Source organism: Leguminivora glycinivorella, chromosome 26, assembly GCF_023078275.1.
Source record: "Leguminivora glycinivorella isolate SPB_JAAS2020 chromosome 26, LegGlyc_1.1, whole genome shotgun sequence".
Taxonomy (NCBI): domain Eukaryota; kingdom Metazoa; phylum Arthropoda; class Insecta; order Lepidoptera; family Tortricidae; genus Leguminivora; species Leguminivora glycinivorella.
In genome coordinates, this window is record NC_062996.1 from 6,188,864 (window position 1) to 6,206,776 (window position 17,913).

The following is a 17,913-nucleotide window of genomic DNA, read 5'->3' on the forward strand; positions in this document are numbered from 1 at the left end:
TAAAAGTCGTAGTTTAGCATATCAGTATATTATCTAATTTCATTTATCATGTTACATATCTTTAAATATTTATTTAAATCATAACAAAGAAACGGGCTTACATCTACACAGTAGCGTTCAATAACTATAGCATTCATCCCTTTCCAAATTTAAAGTAGGTACGAAATCAGTCAGAAAAAAAATGACAGAGAAAAAACTGTAAGTACCTACTTTACGCGGCCAATGGTAACTCGTTTGACAGATTATTTTAGTATGGACTGTATTTTTATTTTCTATTTTGGTGTTTTAAAGATTTTTATTTAATTAGAAATGTAATCATTAAATAATAAAAATACCGTAAGTCTTTTTAACAATCGTTACTTAAATAAGTCAAAAGCATATCGGAAGAACTGTCATACTAGTCACCATTGGCTCATTCAACTATATAAACATACATTCTGAAACGTGCGAGCCCCGCAATCAGTTATGTTCTGTGTGAACTCTTTAATAGTTGTATGCGATCAGGAGTTTACCCCGAGAGCCTGAAGAAAGTAAAAATAAGTCCACTATACAAGGGGAAAGGCAAAAAGTCCGCAATACAATCTTACCGTCCCATCTCCTTGGTCCCAGTGCCTAGCAAATGTTTCGAGGTCGGACTAAACAAAAGACTCCTAAGCTTCTGGGCGCCAAGGATTATAATGTCGGAGAGCCAATATGCCTACCGTCATGGCAGGTCCACTACAGACCTAGTGCGAGAGGTGGTGCGCTGCGTGTTGGGCGCGCGCGAGGCGGGACGCCATGTAGCCGTTATCTGTTGCGACCTGTCCCGCGCGTTCGACACGGCAGACCACGCACTCGTCGCCAAGAAGCTGGACCACTACGGCATCCGGGGCCCAGCCACCAACCTAATACTCTCATTCATGACTGACAGAGCGCAGGCGGTGGTTGGTGACGGGGGGAAAGTTGTATCCACAGAGCTACAAAATTTAATGGGTGTCCCGCAAGGATCATGCCTCTCCAATACCCTGTTCAGCATTTTGCTGAACGATTTGCCTAAGGCGATAAAAGGCGCTGATATTTATATTCATGTACGCAGATGACGTCACGGCAGTCGTCAGCACTACTGTTGAACGGGAATTGGAAGCGGCACTAAATGGTGTTATGGAGCAGTTACACCAATGGTTCCAAAACAACGGCTTAGCTCTTAACAAAGAAAAAACCAGTTACATGGCATTCAAGCTAAATGGCCATAAAAGCCCGACAATGAAGGTGTGCGCTGGCGGTGCCCCTATACAGCACGTGACCGGCGCGCGCCTTCTCGGCTTCCACCTCGATAGCGCGCTAACTTGGGAGGCGCACATCGACCAACTGTGCAAGAGGCTGGGCAGTGCGTGCTTCGCGCTACGGCGACTGACAATGACCGCCGGAAAAAATGCGGTGCGCGAGTGTTATTTCGCGACAGTGCACTCGCTCCTGACTTACGGCGTGGAGCTGTGGGGCCGCGCCTCTGACTGGAGGCGTGTGTTCTCTCAGCAAAAGCGCGCCATCCGCGCGATGTCGGGTAAGGCGGAGGATGCCCCGGCGCGTGACCTTTTCCGGGAGTTGAAGATCCTGCCCCTGCCTTGTTTGTTCATTTACCAGGTCTCCATTTTTACACACGAGCACCAAGATATGTACAAGCGCAGGGGCATTAACTCAAACTATAACCTGCGCAGCAATAGACTCCACAATAGGTTGGTCGCCGAGCAGCACAAACTCGCCAAGTCCGAGCGTTCAGTTTATATTATAGGCCCGTCGATTTACAATCGCCTGCCGAACTCGGTAAGAGATGCAGTTTCAACAGCGGCTTTCAAGGTCAGACTTAAGATGTGGCTAACGCAAGAGTCATTCTACTCGTATGACGATTTTTTTAGTCTACCAATCGTTGACAAATTGTAATTTATTAATTAATGTTGTAATTAATAATATAATATAATAACTTATTTTACTTATACACCATTCCATCGACATGTAACAATTGTTATTAATAAATATATTTCATTACATTTCATTTCATTTCATACGAAGGACGCACACAAAACAAAATAACATCGATTCTAAATAAAATGTGTATGATCTATGTTGTTTAGTTAGTGTTTCTAAAATAACCAAAACGAAATGACCTCGACAGAAAGGAATGAATGCTATTCTTTAAATTATACGGTGTCCATACACATGTATGATATTTAAAAAAATTATATTCTGTTTAACTATTATTAATAGTCTGTATGCACATAAGTAAATATCCATGGGAGGGATAGATAAAAAATTCAGACAAATTCGAGCTCAGAAAATCAAAAAGTACAGTCAGCAACAAAGCTATGAATACAGCCAAAGTGCTACAAAATATGTACATATACAGAACTTTATTGCTTGTACATTAAGGTGTGTATTTGGCATATATTCACAGCTTCGTTGCTGACTGTACTTAGTGCGTTCCATACCTACTTAAAGGGTCTCTATGTGTAAGAGCCCTTTTCTGTTGACAAGCCACATTTGTGGAATACAACTGAAGTACTATAAAAAGTTATAATTACTAAATATTAAGTATAAAAAACACATCCTGAATTGCCAAAAATTGTATCTTAATTAAGTGCCGATTTTATAACATCTTTTTTTTGTCAAAGTATAAAATAATAGTAATAAGTAAAAATAAAAACCTGTTTCTCTTGATTATGTGTCGTGGCTCACTATACTGTTTAGTTTACTTAGTTCAGTTTAACTTGTCGTTGTGGTTATTATTTATGTTATTATATCTTGTAAATTATATGTTCCGTTTGTATGTAATGGAAGGGTTGCCACGGAAGACCAGCGTCAAAGTATCCAAAAGGTACCTTGACACCAAGCTGAGTGGAAACCTTTTCAGTGACGTTTTATTTCAATTATTGTGACATGTTTTTATAATTTATATTGTTTAAGCGTCCTGAATAAAGTTTTTTCTATTCTATTCAGTGACGTTTTATTTCAATTTTACTGTTGGACTACAATTTCAGTTTTACTGACATGTGTTTGTAATTTATATTGTTTAAGCGTCCTGAATAAAGTTTTATCTATTCTATTCTATACAATAGGTTGACTTAAAAACTATAGGAAGAAAACATTGACGGCAAAACATAAATGTAACTTCTATCCATAATTTTATGTTTAACAAATAAAAATAACTTGAACAACTTATAGTAAATAAATTTATATAATACTTATTGAACATATAGTTCAATGGTAGGTAATATTAATATGTATTATTAACCTCCAGCCCACCATACAAGATAGGTTTCGGAACTCAATTGGCTCCTACAGATAAAACTATAAGTTGGGCGTATTTAGAGCTCAGTCGGCGCGCTCCTAGAATCAGACCAAGCTAAGCTAGCAACGACTTTATTAGCCCCGCTATCGGGATTAAATCAACGTCATAATTTCTTCGAAGTTTGACGTTTAAAATATCGTTTGCATCGGCAAGGGTGTTATCCTTTCTAGCGGTGACATGGTATCTAACGGAATTCAAAGTCACATAAAAAAAATATACGAGAATTGTACTAAATTGTACGCTAATTCAAAAAAATGAACTACATGTATTTATAACAAAACAAAGGCATATTGATCATTGTTTTCTTGTAAATTCGTATAGGTTTAGGTAGTACATCTTTTTAAATTGGCGTACCATTTAGTACAATTCTCGTACATTTTTGATGTGACTTTGGATTCCGTACAATACCATTGATACCAATTACCATGTCACCGCTAGTAAGTATGACACTGGTAAGGATGTCAAAGCTAATCAAAATCGCAGCCAATTTACTTTGGTATAACTCTACATACGATATATGTTATCGCCTTAAAACGTATCACGCCTATCAAAACGTTCGTATTTGTAATGCTGGTTCAAACAGTGTCAGTGCGTCTCGTACTGAGACTGACTGAAATAACAAGACACGCTCGTACGTTTCCGTAAAACCACGAAGAAAAACCTTTTCGCATTATATCTGTAAGTCGGGCGTATTTGGAGTCCTCTTCACGCGCACCTAAATACATGGGCACTATAGATTAGTCGATTTCGAAGAACCTTTTACGCAATCCTTCATGAAGGCGCCCAGCATACTATAAGATCTAGCTTATACGAGACACCCACAGGGATCTTTTATATTGCAAAAACTTTAAGACAAGCTTTGTAATAACTATCAATGTCAAAAATGTGTCTAAAATTGTGCTTTATAATCACCCTGAGCATCGATAATATTCTGCAAACGCTGCCTCATAGACCCCACTAAACTCATACACAGCTCCGTCCCTCTATGCGATTCCCACAACTCACCTACATGCTGTTTCAACGACGCAAAATCCTTGACTTTCTCGCCATTCCACGCTCTAACCATCTTATCCCAAATATCATGTATCGGGTTCAAGTCTGGCGACTTAGGCGGCAAAGGTACTTCGACGAGATTCTCCTGTTTCTTAATCCATTCCCGTACAAACCTGGATCTGTAAGACGCCCCGCCGTCTTGTACAAACTGTAGTTGAGGGCTCTGTATGACAGGCGACGCTGTTGGTATCATGACATCTTGTAGAATACTTATATAATCGTTGGCTGTCAATCTGCCTTTGACGTCAGTGATATGTCCAGTGCCGCCTGCGGAGATCCATCCCCAGAAGCTCATAGTGAAACCAGAAGTTTTGAAGGTTAGTCTACTCTTCTTTTTCCTACCTAGAGAAATTTTGCCATCTATACAATTAACAGTAATTATATCAATGAAGATGGCGTTAGAGAAGTCATAGTTTAAGTATTTTTTTGCGAAGTTAAGGCGCTGTGTCTTGTGTCGGGGAGACAGGATGACCTTGCGGACTGGCGTCTTTTGGACGCCAAGATCGTGCAGGCGACGGCGGATGGTCGAAGCGGAGACTGAGAAGTTTTGAGCTAAGTCTGATGTGGTGATGCGGCCTCCTTCCTGTAAGGGATAAGTAAATATTGTATTAAGTTATATCAATGGTGATTTTTTAACTTTACAAATACGTCTGTATGTTCAAAATAACTGAAACTAATTTTTCGGTGAGCTCTAGACCTCACGCTATGCTTAGAAAATATAGGTAAATTTATTCCAGAAAACTCGCAATAATATAGATGTTGGATCGACAAAAAATAGGTCACAAGTCATAAAACATAGCGAGAATCGGTTAAGAGTAGCATCATACCATATTTCGACCACGGCGACAATTTAAAACTGGTTATTAGAGCACCCAATCGTCGAGCAGACTGTCGTTCGCAGCGAGCAAAGAAGTCGTTGAGTCTTCTTTTTGCCACGCGAAGTACATATGCCTTTTCTGTCTATCTTGATATTATAGTTCAGTGGTTTTCTCCTCAACACTAAGTAACATTCTATTGTTAGTTGCTTTCTGGCAAATATACTATGCATTACCTGAACCTTCTCGACGATCATCCTGTCATCATAAGCACAAGTCTTCCTCGGTCTGCCAAACGAGACTTTATTCTTCAACACCCCCTCTGTCTCGTAGCGGTGGGTCCACAAATACACCGTATTACGCTGAAATTATACCTCCTTTATACACGTAGCCTAGGGACGCGTAGACCTGACCGCCAAAGGTAGACCGCCCGTTAGTGTAGACCGCGAGGTTTATAATGACGAGGTTTAGAAGACGTAGCGTATAGAGGGTTAAGAAAGGGGGCGATCGGAACTCATTTTCCGAAATGGATATGACGTTGTTGGAATATTTTGATGTAAGTACCAAATTTGATGTATTTTAGTATTCTAACAGATTTCATTCAAATTGTTTTTGATATGCTCCTGTCCTGTTCCATAATAATTGAAGATAAAAAAGAAAGCGCTATTTGACAGCCTTTTAACAGTTTTTTATCGTGCGTGCTTATGTTACCGCCGTTAGGTATGAAGTTACATAATGATTTGTCTTTTGTATAAGACATCGGTGACAAGAGCTTTATATGGTTTGTCTTCTATATTGGACTATGGCGTTTCAAGAGTCAAAATAGGCTACTAGACCCGTATCGAATTTGGCCCAATAAATGATTGTCTTCTGTAGTATTTGACATAAAATAACAATATTTATAGATTTTGGGTATTAAAAGCGTATATTTTCGATTAAAAATGTGTGTAATTTTTTATTTATTTTGGCCACCGAAAACGCTGTCAGCGATGTATGTGACGTCATCGAATTCGAACCTTACTGCATGTCAAAACAATCACTGACATATTGAACTTTATGCCTTCATACTTAAAAAGTCAGAAAATGTTGTTTTCGAATAGATTGACCTTGTGTATCAAGTATCAACACAGAAAATCTATAGATTAACAGGACTGTTTTGTTTTCGCCTGATTACGTAAAAGTAAACTTTAAAAATATTTTTTGCTGTTTTGAAGTCATAATAAAATATGATAATATTTTATTTCGGTTAATTGGACAGTACTTAATCATATAAGACAGACTTTAAAAAAAGGTCAAGTAGCCTATACATCAAATAATGTAAGTGTCATATCCATGGAGGAAATTGAGAACGTTTGTATAGATCGTCCCCTATCCTACTTTACCCCCTACCTTAAGTTAGGGCGTGTGTCCAGCAGTGGGACGTAAGGCTCAATTATAATACCTGCAGCTTCTGAACGATCTGGCGGTCATCTAAGGCGCAGGTTTTCCTTGGGCGACCGAAGGAGACGCGATTTTTGACGGCGCCCTCCGTCTCGAACCGATCACACCACAGGTACACAGTTTTTCTCTAAAACCAGAGAGTAGAGTTAGTACATCGTGATCAAGAGGCATAGACACATATCCTAGACATTCATAGACAATAGTGACTTTTTTATATAAATGGGCGTATCATGTCCACAGACTAAAAAAATAAAACTTATTGATAACAAAAGCGCCAGGCAAGCACGGTCGCGTGATAAACGATAGTCAGGCCGTCCTTTTCGCACTGTTTGCAAGTGCGGTAGGGACGCACCGATGCAATAAAGTTTATCAACTAGTGTGCTACGCTCGCAGCTAAAATTAAATAATGTGTATAAGCGGAAATATAGTTGAATTGAAATAATTTGTTAACCTCAAGATCACGATGCGAGTGCCAAAGTAATAAAATAGTGCCATCAAAATAGTTACAAAGAACTGTGCATTTTGAAAAACAATTCCTTTCCATTTTTTTTTAAATGAGGTTTTTCTGAATCGATTTTTTAGCCAGGCGGCGAGACTAAAACGCCAAGGTCTTTCTGACAGCAAAGTTCAAAATCCACCAATAAAATAAATGTAGATTTAGGGTTAAAGCATTCGTTAAATTTGATTGTATGGGAAGTTCCATAGACCTCTGCTCCGTGACGATGATGTGTCTGTCAAATGTGGTTGATGAGACTGGCCCTTAATATGACTGGTGGATTTTAAGTTTGCTGTCAGAAAGAGGCGTCTCAGTGCCGCCGTCTGGCGAAAAAAACGATTCAGAAAACCCCCATAAAAAATGTTTTAAACAAAAGTTTTGTTTGTGTTTAATAAGCTTAAATTTATTGTTATGGGTTCTTTCCCTCGTCATAGTCTTTTGACTGAGCCATCTCGTGTGTTTAAGAAAACTTTAAAAGCAAGAATTTAGTTTGTAGTTATTTCTTCCTTTCAACTAAGAAACTACAGTATATTAGACAAATCGAGGGTTTACTGGTGATTGTGAAACCTGATAAGTTGAGCAAACTGGCTTTTTAAATTCGAACTATGTGTAATTTTCACAATGTTGTTATTTCAAGGACAAATTATCTCGATTTATCGGGTTTCACCAGGAAACCCTCGCAGTATATTAGTTATGGATGGACACAAGGCACTATTTTTGTACTTAGGCACTCTCTCTACCCTCTGGAAATATTGTAGGCAATTTCAGAAGTGGCTTTACGTCTCGGAATATACTTAATAAAGATAATATTCAAAGCAGTAATAAAAAAATTATGTACTTAAAATAAAATACGATATTATAATATAATACACAAGAAAAAAGCTTTGAAGGAAAACATCATGAGAAAATTGGACTTGTCCCAAATAGTATTTTCTTTTCTGGTATTCATTATATTAACATTTTAAGAAAATATCTGAGATTATATTGATTAAGGCATTAAATAAAATGAGACATCATAGTGGAAATATAAATCAACCTTATTTTAATTAGCTTCAAATCAGACTTTTCGAAATCAGACTTAGGCACTGGTCCCACCGCGAGCTAGTAAGCTATGAGCTATCGGCTATAAAAACGAACAAAAGATAGTCGCTCCCGTGTAAATAAAAGAGACACGGCGATGTTTATAGTTACTCGCCCAGCGGTGAGCTATCAAAATCGCCGTGTCTCTTTTATTTGCACGGGAGTGCTTATCTTTTGTTCGTTTTTATAGCCGATAGCTCATAGCTTACTAGCTCGCGGTAGTTATTGGCCATAGAAACATACAAAAGTAGTGCTATTGTGCTACTAGGTAGTGCTATTGGCCATAGAAACAAACAAAAGGTAGTAAATAAAAGAGACGCAATGATAGCGCGACCAAGTTATAGTTAATGTTAATAATCCATATGTTTTAAATATAAACATATAGATTTTTCCTTTTTTATTGTAGAACATACCACAATGAAAAAATCATGCAAAAAATTCGCAGTCATGGACGGATGGTCGGCTGGCGCAATTGGTAACATATTGGACCGGCAATCCAAGGATGTGGGTTCGAGTCCCACGTTGGCCAGAGTCGATCACTGTTGATTTTTTCATTGCAAATGATGTCTGCATTTATAATTTGCAAGTTATAGTTCGTCGCCGAAATCGCTGGTTCTTTCTTTTTTTTTTGTTTCTATGGATGGGACTAGTGCCTAATTCTAAATATTGAAAATGCATGATTAAACTCACAATTTTACCATATAGCTATTGGCAACACACACATACATAGTGTACTCCCAAAATGGGTAGACAAAGCACATGAAACTACTCAAGTGTTAGTGCCACACTTAGCAATTAAGGGATAGAAAGAAAACAAAATTGTGATATGACAGTCATAAACACATCACAATTGAACCCATATCCCATAGTCAACTTCGATGACCGGTCTGGCTCAGTACAGTGACCCGGCCTGCTAAAAATCATTATTTGTGTGATGAGCACAGATATTTGTTCCTGAATGGATGTTTTCTATGTATATAAGTATGTATTTATCTATTTAAGTATGTATATTGTCACTTAGAACCAATAGTACAAGCTTTGCTTAGTTTGGGGCTAAGTTGATCTGTGTAAGGTGTCCCCAATATTTATTTATGGGTGGAATTCTTAGCCCATCGTCACCACAGAGAGATTTTGCTTTATTTTGAAATCCTTCATCATGCATTTTCATGATTTTCAATATTTAAAATATGTCTCACAAATGTGTAACTCATATAGGGGCATTTTCACAAATTGGGACCCAAAATTAGTGACACTTGTTAACAAAAAGTTAACTTGCTGTCAGTTTTGTGACAAAAATTTAATTATATGTGAGTGTGTTTAGTAAAACGTCCCACTTTGTCGGTTACCATTAAGGCAAGATTTACTTGTATATTTATACTAGCTTTTACCCGCGGCTTCGCCCGCGTAATAAAAGTATTCATTAAGATTTTCATTTGGATCCTTAGGTTTCTCTGTAGGTATATTTATCTGCGATTATTTCGATTGCACATAATACTTTTGCTTGCAATGATTGTAGAAATATTACACATCGACCACAGCGTAGGTAATTCTATATACGCTGGGGAAACCTTTATAAACATCCCACATAGCCCGTATTACGACACTATGATCGGTGGGTAAAAAGTACTTTTTTCTATTATCCCTTACAATTTTTTACATTTTCCTTATACTTATCGCAAACGTAATCTTCAAGCAAGCAAACAACGATCGTCTTAGAGCACATTGATTGTAAGAGACCGCCGACCGATTATCCGTATCCCTCTAACGATACTCATATTATCCGTATCCGTATCCGTATCCCTATCGCTATCGATATCGCTAACGCTAACGCTAACGCTGTCGCTATCGCTATCGCTAACGCTAACGCTATCACTATCGCTATCCCTATCGCTATCCCTATCGCTATCCCTATCGCTATCCCTATCGCTATCCCTATCCCTATCGCTATCCCTATCGCTATCCCTATCGCTATCCCTATCCTTATCCCTTATCAAGATGTTTAATGATATAACACTTTAAGTTCTCGCGCTTTGTACACATATTTAAAGTCACATACAGGTCGAACGCGATTAATTAACATTATTTTTACCTTTTTTCCCAACGATTCGGCCAGGTTGCACTGGCCGTGGTCGCGGAAGACTGACGTCCCAGCAAAATGTCACCGGAGATGTAAACAACACAAAACTACCCGATATTCATTTATATAAATGTTCGGGGTAGACAAATAAATATAATCTACCCGCTTTTAGTTAATGTTTATTTCCCACCATGTTTATTTTAAAGGTAAAAATAATGTTAATTAATCGCGTTCGACCTGTATGTGACTTTAAATATATGTTTAATGATTTCTTATCAAGTGCTAAAATATAAAGTTTCATGGTTTTATCTTTTAAAATTAAGAAATCCCATACAAACTTTCAACCTCTTTTTCAACCCGTTCATCCCTTTTTTTCGAAATAAAAAGTAGCCTATGTTCTGTCTCAGGGTCTAAAGATTGTCTGTTCCAAATTTCATCAAAATCGGCTGCGTGGTTTAAGCGGGAAAGCGTAACAGACAGACAGACAGACAGACAGACAGACAGACAGACAGACAGACAGACAGACAGACAGACAGAGTTACTTTCGCATTTATAATATTAGTATGGATGAGTAAACTGACAAAGCGGCTTTATTCCTGTGTCTATTTCCTATGCACACTCACATATAAACTACAAGCGATAATCTACATTCAGATCGTGAAAGAAGTTGATTTTTAGACAGATTCTATGCTTCTTTATGACATCGAATTTTTTTTTTAACTGATGCTAATTTTCAATCAGGGTCCCAATTTCTGAAAATGCCCATAAGTAAGTTGTTGAGAATCTAACTTGCTACTCACCGTCAGCCCCAAATTCTCCGCTATTTCTGTTACAGTGTACCCCTCTTCCTTTAAGAATATAATCCGATGTTTGGTGTAATCGTCCAGGCGGTACATTTTGACCTTCTCCTTCGGTTTGTCGGCTTTAGGAGGAGGAGGAGCCGCCATCTTGGATTCCTTGTTTTATATTGTTATATATTACATAAGATGGAACACAATATTTTAAGCTTTTGAAGTAACTTTCATCCCGAAGAGATCTGTAAAAGAAGCAAAAATTGTTTTAGTTTGACAACCAGTCTGGCTCAGTCGGCTGATAAGCCGTGGTCCTGGGTTCAAGTTAAGGGCATTTATTTGTGTAATGAGCACAGATATTTGTTCCTGAATCATGGATGCTTTCTATGTATATGATTATTTCGTCACTACTTTTAAAAAATCTCGTATCTCACGCTGTTCCTCAAAGTTAAAACGCAGTAAGTCTATATGCATTCCATACATACTTACTACAATTTTCTTTTCATTGACAGACGAAGATACAAGTTTTTTTAAAAGTAGTGACGATTTGTATACTATATATTTATGTCATTGTCTGAGTACCCACAATACAAGCCTTCTTGGGCTTACCATGGGGCTCAGTCAATCTGTGTAAGAATGTCCTATATTTATTTATTTATTGTTTTAGTTGTAAATATATTGAAATAATATGAACAATAAAAACAAATTATGTCTTTACTTTACATGGTAAAACAGTTAATATACTATTTGTTTCTGAGTAACAAGGGTTGACCTGGGGCCTGTTTCTAGAAAGGTACAAGCCTTGTATTACAAGTGCGCGAACTGTCAAATTGTATGGGTTGTCATGGAAACTTGTAATACATTGTACCTTTCGAGAAACGAGCCACTGGACCCTGGATCCGTGTCTGTTGAGTGATGTGTTTTATCAATGTGTAAGAATGTATTTATATGGTTGCTTAGTAACCAACTTAGTTTGAATAATATTTAAAATTTATTCATTACTAGCTTTTGCAGCTCTTGCCCGCGGCTTCGCTCGCGTTAGAAAGAGACAAAAAGTAGCCTATGTCACTCTCCATCCCTTCAACTATGTTCACTTAAAAAATCACGTCAATTCGTCGCTCCGTTTTGCCGTGAAAGACGGACAAACAAACAGACACACACTTTCCCATTTATAATATTAGTATGGATTTATGTAGAAGACTCTTTGAAATTGAATTTTGTTTTAATCCTTGCAACATCACTAATTTATATGTTTATCATTAATTATTCATTCTTATATTATGGATATTTTTGGGTGTTCATTTTACTTATCTATTATATGTATCATTGGCCAATAATGATTTAGGTGCATACATTCTGATAAAGGCAGAAGCGAGCCCTGGTGGAAACGTGATGACGGCATGAAGCGAAGGCGATATGTGGTCCACTAAATAAAAACGTCTTGAGCACTCAACAAATTGTTTTATTTATTCCATATAAATAACGATACAATTTGCTTACATCCTTTAAGGATGTATCACGATTAAACTTCACATAATAGATTTAAAAATTAGACTAGAACTATAAATCGGCCATTGCAGAGCTCAGATAAAAAGGAAGTGACAAAGCCGGAAGAGAAAGCCAGTCTAGAACTGTCAAAAATATTGGTATTGCCAGTACAATTATGAAAAGGGTATATTACACGTTTTCCAATACTCCTCCTTACACTTTACATATTGTGATATCAATACCAAGTGAGTATTTTTATATAAGCATGGCTCTACATATGGCTTACTTATAAAATACATGCTGCACGCTTAGAGTTTAAAAAAAAAAAACAGGTACATATATTCTAAGTCATGCGGCTAAAATTGTATACAATAGGAATGAATTTCAAATTTAAAAATAATAACATAATACATAAGAGAGATGAACTTTAGTTAATTTTGTAAAGATTTCACATTAAGACCTTCTCTAAATTTACAATGCTTTTCAGTGCACAAAGGTTTTGTTAATACATCAGCTATCATTTCATCAGTTCGCAAGTATTTTACATTTAAATGTCCTTTTTGGATTAGATCCTTGATAAAGTGATATCTTAGGTCTATATGTTTTGCGCGTTTATGGGAGTACTCTTTGAGTAACAGTAACTTTTGTGCTGATTGGCTATCATTAAAAATGCAGGTTTCTATGGTTTTATCGAAAATTTCTGATAAGAAATTTCGTACAAAACATATATCCTTACAACAGTCTCCAATTGCTACAAATACCGATTCACAGCTAGAAAGACTTATACATTGTTGCTTCCTAGCCTCCCAATTAATAACGGAGTTGCCTAATTTAATCACAAAACCAGTATAGGACTTGCGATCTGAAAGGTCATTGGCCCAACTTGCGTCAGCAAATGCTGTAAGGTTAAAAGTATTGCTCTTTGTAAAACAAAGGCCATAATCAATAGTACCTTTTAGGTATCTCAGCACTCGCTTCGCTATGCGCCAATGATTTTCATCAAAACATGTGTTAAACATACTGAGTTGGCTACATGCAAAAGATATGTCAGGTCTAGTACAGACGGATAAATACATTAAACTTCCTAATAATTGTCTGTACTGATAGACTTCATCATCTAAGTGAGTCTTGTTAGATTTTTCAAGTTTACAATTGACCGGTAACGGTGTAGAAACAGATTTAGACTCTGACATGTTATATTTAATTAGCAAACGCTTAACATATTCTTTTTGGTCTAAGGTTGTAACACCATTCTCTCTATGAACATTCATTCCTAGACAATTGTGTAATTTCCCTAAATGTCGAATTTCAAAATTGGTTTGTAAAAGTAGTAAAATACCATTCAAGCAATTATTATGAAAAATGTAAAAATCATCGACATAAAGGGCAATTATAATATACTCTTTATCATTTTTCTTAAAATAAATACATGGTTCACATTGGCTCTGTATAAAATTGTGACTAGCTAAAAAATCATGTATTTTTATATTCCACATTCGGCTTGCCTGCTTAAGGCCGTATAAGCTTTTCTTAAGCAAACAAACCTTATCACAGTTCTTAAAACCAGATGGCTGTTCCATATAAATCTTTTCATTAAGATCGCCATTTAAAAATGCGGTTGTTACATCAATATGGTCTATCTCTAGGTTCAGTTGTGTAGCTATAGAAAACAATATCCTCAAAGTGCTATGTCTTACTACAGGAGCAAATGTGTCCGTGTAGTCAATTCCCTCAATTTGACTGAAACCACGGGCAACCAATCTCGCTTTAAATTTAGCAGGCTTACCTGAAGTGTCTTGCTTCTTTTTATACACCCACTTGCACTTGACGATATTTTCATCAGCTGGTCTGTCTACCAAGATCCATACTTTGTTTTTAATTAAAGAGTCATACTCACACTGCATGGCCTTCAACCATTCTTCCTTTTCAGAGGATTGAACGGCCTCGCTATATGTGGTAGGCTCCTCTGGCGAATAGCCTTCCGCCATCAATGATAAATCATAGTCTCTGAGATGTTGTGGCACATTACCTCTTGTACTACGCACGGGACGTGGCCTCAACGCGTCGGAAATAACCGATAGCGTAGGCTCATTGTGTGTAGACTCCGGCAGAGAAGAGACAGCATCCGTTGGAGCACCCACTTCATCACCATCGTCACAACCATCAAGTGATGACTCTGGCAGAGAAGACAAGGCGCCCTTCGGGACGCCATCTTCATCACCATCGTCACTTGCACCATCATCGCCCGTGCAGTAGTGTTCAGACAGCGGCGACCACGCCGGTGGCGTTGGTGACTCAGCATCTGAAACATTTTTAAAAGAGGATGAGCACTCAGCTGATTTATCAATTATATTGTTTTGAATGACATCATTAAATTCATTATTAATAATTTGATTTAAATTAGAGTCATTATTAAAATTATTCTGAGCATCACAATTATTTTCATTATTTGGCAAATGAATATTAAGGCCATCAATTTCATAATTATAAAAATAGTTTCTACAAGTCTCTTTACAACTGTCATGTTTTCCTAAAAATTTATCCTCATTAAAAATAACAGACCTAGACTGCACAATTTTACGAGGATTATTTGGATCAATTAAACGGTATCCTTTAAAAGTTTCACCATAACCAACAAAGATGAGAGCTTTTGCTCTAGCATCAAGCTTTTGACGTTTTTGACTAGGTACATATGCATAAGCAGTACACCCAAAGACGCGTAAATGACTGATGTCAATAGGACGACCAGTCCACATGGTCTCGGAAATTCCACCCGCAAGCGCTCTGGTAGGAGATCTATTTTTAAGATAAATGGCTGTCATAACAGCCTCTCCCCAGTAGCGATTGCACAGGCCGGACTCCTGCAGCATAGCCCTAGCTTTATTAAAAATCGTTAAAAAGGCCCTTTCTGCAATGCCATTTTGAGCAGAATTGTAAGGGACAGTGGTTTGGTGTATGATACCATGGTCTTTAAGATAATTGGCCAGTTTAGAATTAGTAAACTCAAGGCCATTGTCACTGCGCAAAATTTTAATAAATAAACCAGATTGTTTTTCTATCATATTTTTAAAGTTAATAAAATGAGATCTCACCTCTGATTTATGCTTCATAAGGTATCCCCACGTTTTCCGGGTGTGGTCGTCTGTGAAGGTCAGAAGGTAACGAGCTCCACCCCAAGTTTTGACTTGCATAGGTCCGGTCACATCTGAATGGATGAGTTCCAAGGGCTGGGTAGTGCGCTTCGTGCTGACAGCAGGATACGGTGAACGCACCATCTTGCCAGTCAAGCACGGCTCGCAACTACCATTCATGACATCTTGTTTCTGTAAAAGAAAGTTCATGCATTTCTTCCCATCACCTAGAACCTTCATACCTGCTTCAGACAAGTGTCCTAATCTCCTATGGATTAAGTCCATTGGGACAGTCGAAACAACGTGAGCATTCGCTGTCTCTTGCCTAGAGTGCAAGAGCTTAGAAGACTCCTCCTCAAAGGTGTGTCGTCCTTGAGCCTTATATTTATACAAACCATTATCCTTCGAAGCGATTATGATTGGATTGCCAGTGACTTTAACATTATCAAAGACTTTACAATGATTCTTATCGAAAACAACAGTGTAACCTCTATTAGTGATTTGGCTTACAGACAAAAGATTACTTGAAAGGTCCGGCACATGGAGGACATTGGTCAAACTAACATTAGAGCAAAAAGGGACCCTACCAGTACAATTACTATGTAATTTACTACCATTAGCAATTAAAATGGTTGAATTTTTACCTATAGGATCTTCCAGTAGCTTCCTGTCAGAAACCATATGTTGAGAGGCACCACTGTCAACCACAAAATCGTGGCTGCTGTCGCCTCTGCTGCAAACCATGGCCGATGCTAGCATTGTGTGGTTTTCCCCATTCTTCAGCTCCTTCTGGCGTTTGAAGCAGCGCTTAATTGTATGTCCGCTCTTCTTGCAAAATTGACAAAACATAGGTGATGATGATTTCTTCTTCTTGTACCCGAGGTAAGCCTTCAAACCTTCCTGATCACTCGCATTCCGTCGGTGTTCTTCTTGTAGCAACCTTGTTCGCACAACTTCCACCGATAGTTTACTTGTCAGACAGGCGGTCTCCAGGCCGGATACTAGGTTGTCGAACTCCTGTGGCAAACCGCTGAGCAGGATCTCCGCAACCACTTCATCCTCTATTTTCTTGTCTATATCAGAAAGCTGTTGAACCAGCCGCATAACGGCCTCAACATAGTCAGACATGTTGCCGTATTCGTTATATTCAATTTTGTGAAGTTGCCGCAATAAGAGAACTTTCCTGTAGAGGCCCTTAGACTCAAAGGCGTCGGAAAGCTTCTTCCATGCATCCTTTGCAGACGTGGCATCTCTTACATATTGATATAGGGACGGCTTGATCGTCAAACATATCTTGGCCAAAGCGCGGCTGTCGTGGGTCTTGTCAGTGTCTGTTCCATCCACACAACCCCAAAGACCATCTAGGGTTAGTAACATCTTCATTGCAAACTTCCAGTTTGAATAATTCTGTAAGCCATCAAGCTTCTCGACGGGAATGTGCCCGCCATTATGCTCGTTCTGTGAGTTTGACATCGTGACAATTTATTTGTTGAGTGCAATTGGGTTATAAGCCATGAGGGACTGACATAACCTCAAAAAGTTAATTGACGTTTGAAAGTGAACAGCGTACCTTTCTTGGTTTCTTGAATCCGCCTCGCAGCATGATCTTCTGGGCTAATAACCTGATAAAGGCAGAAGCGAGCCCTGGTGGAAACGTGATGACGGCATGAAGCGAAGGCGATATGTGGTCCACTAAATAAAAACGTCTTGAGCACTCAACAAATTGTTTTATTTATTCCATATAAATAACGATACAATTTGCTTACATCCTTTAAGGATGTATCACGATTAAACTTCACATAATAGATTTAAAAATTAGACTAGAACTATAAATCGGCCATTGCAGAGCTCAGATAAAAAGGAAGTGACAAAGCCGGAAGAGAAAGCCAGTCTAGAACTGTCAAAAATATTGGTATTGCCAGTACAATTATGAAAAGGGTATATTACACGTTTTCCAATACATTCACAGAAACAGAGGCAGTAAATTGTTGATATTTTGAGTATGCCGAAATTAAACACCAAAGCCATCACTTTTTAAGTAACATTCTTTAAAATTGAATGAAAAGTCCTTTAAAACGTTACTAATACAATACAAAGGTAGTACACACGATTTACAACCAAGGCGTTGTCTGCGCCTAATAGTTACTGTACACGTAACAGCCCATATACATATATACAACGCATGACCCAAAAATATCAAAACGCAAGTTTATCTGATTA

At 37.9% G+C, this 17,913-nt stretch overlaps 2 protein-coding genes across 2 annotated transcripts; both read left to right on the plus strand.

Annotated features, from left to right (window-relative positions):
* The first annotated feature begins 677 nt into the window (after positions 1-677).
* LOC125240123 lies at positions 678-1,079 on the plus strand. Its single transcript, XM_048147970.1, has one exon. It carries the CDS (start codon positions 678-680, stop codon positions 1,077-1,079), a length of 402 nt encoding a protein of 133 aa, XP_048003927.1.
* A 163-nt stretch (positions 1,080-1,242) lies between these two features.
* Positions 1,243-1,917, plus strand: LOC125240125. Its single transcript, XM_048147971.1, has one exon. The coding sequence runs from the start codon at positions 1,243-1,245 to the stop codon at positions 1,915-1,917; it is 675 nt and encodes a 224-aa protein (XP_048003928.1).
* The last annotated feature ends 15,996 nt before the right edge of the window (positions 1,918-17,913 follow it).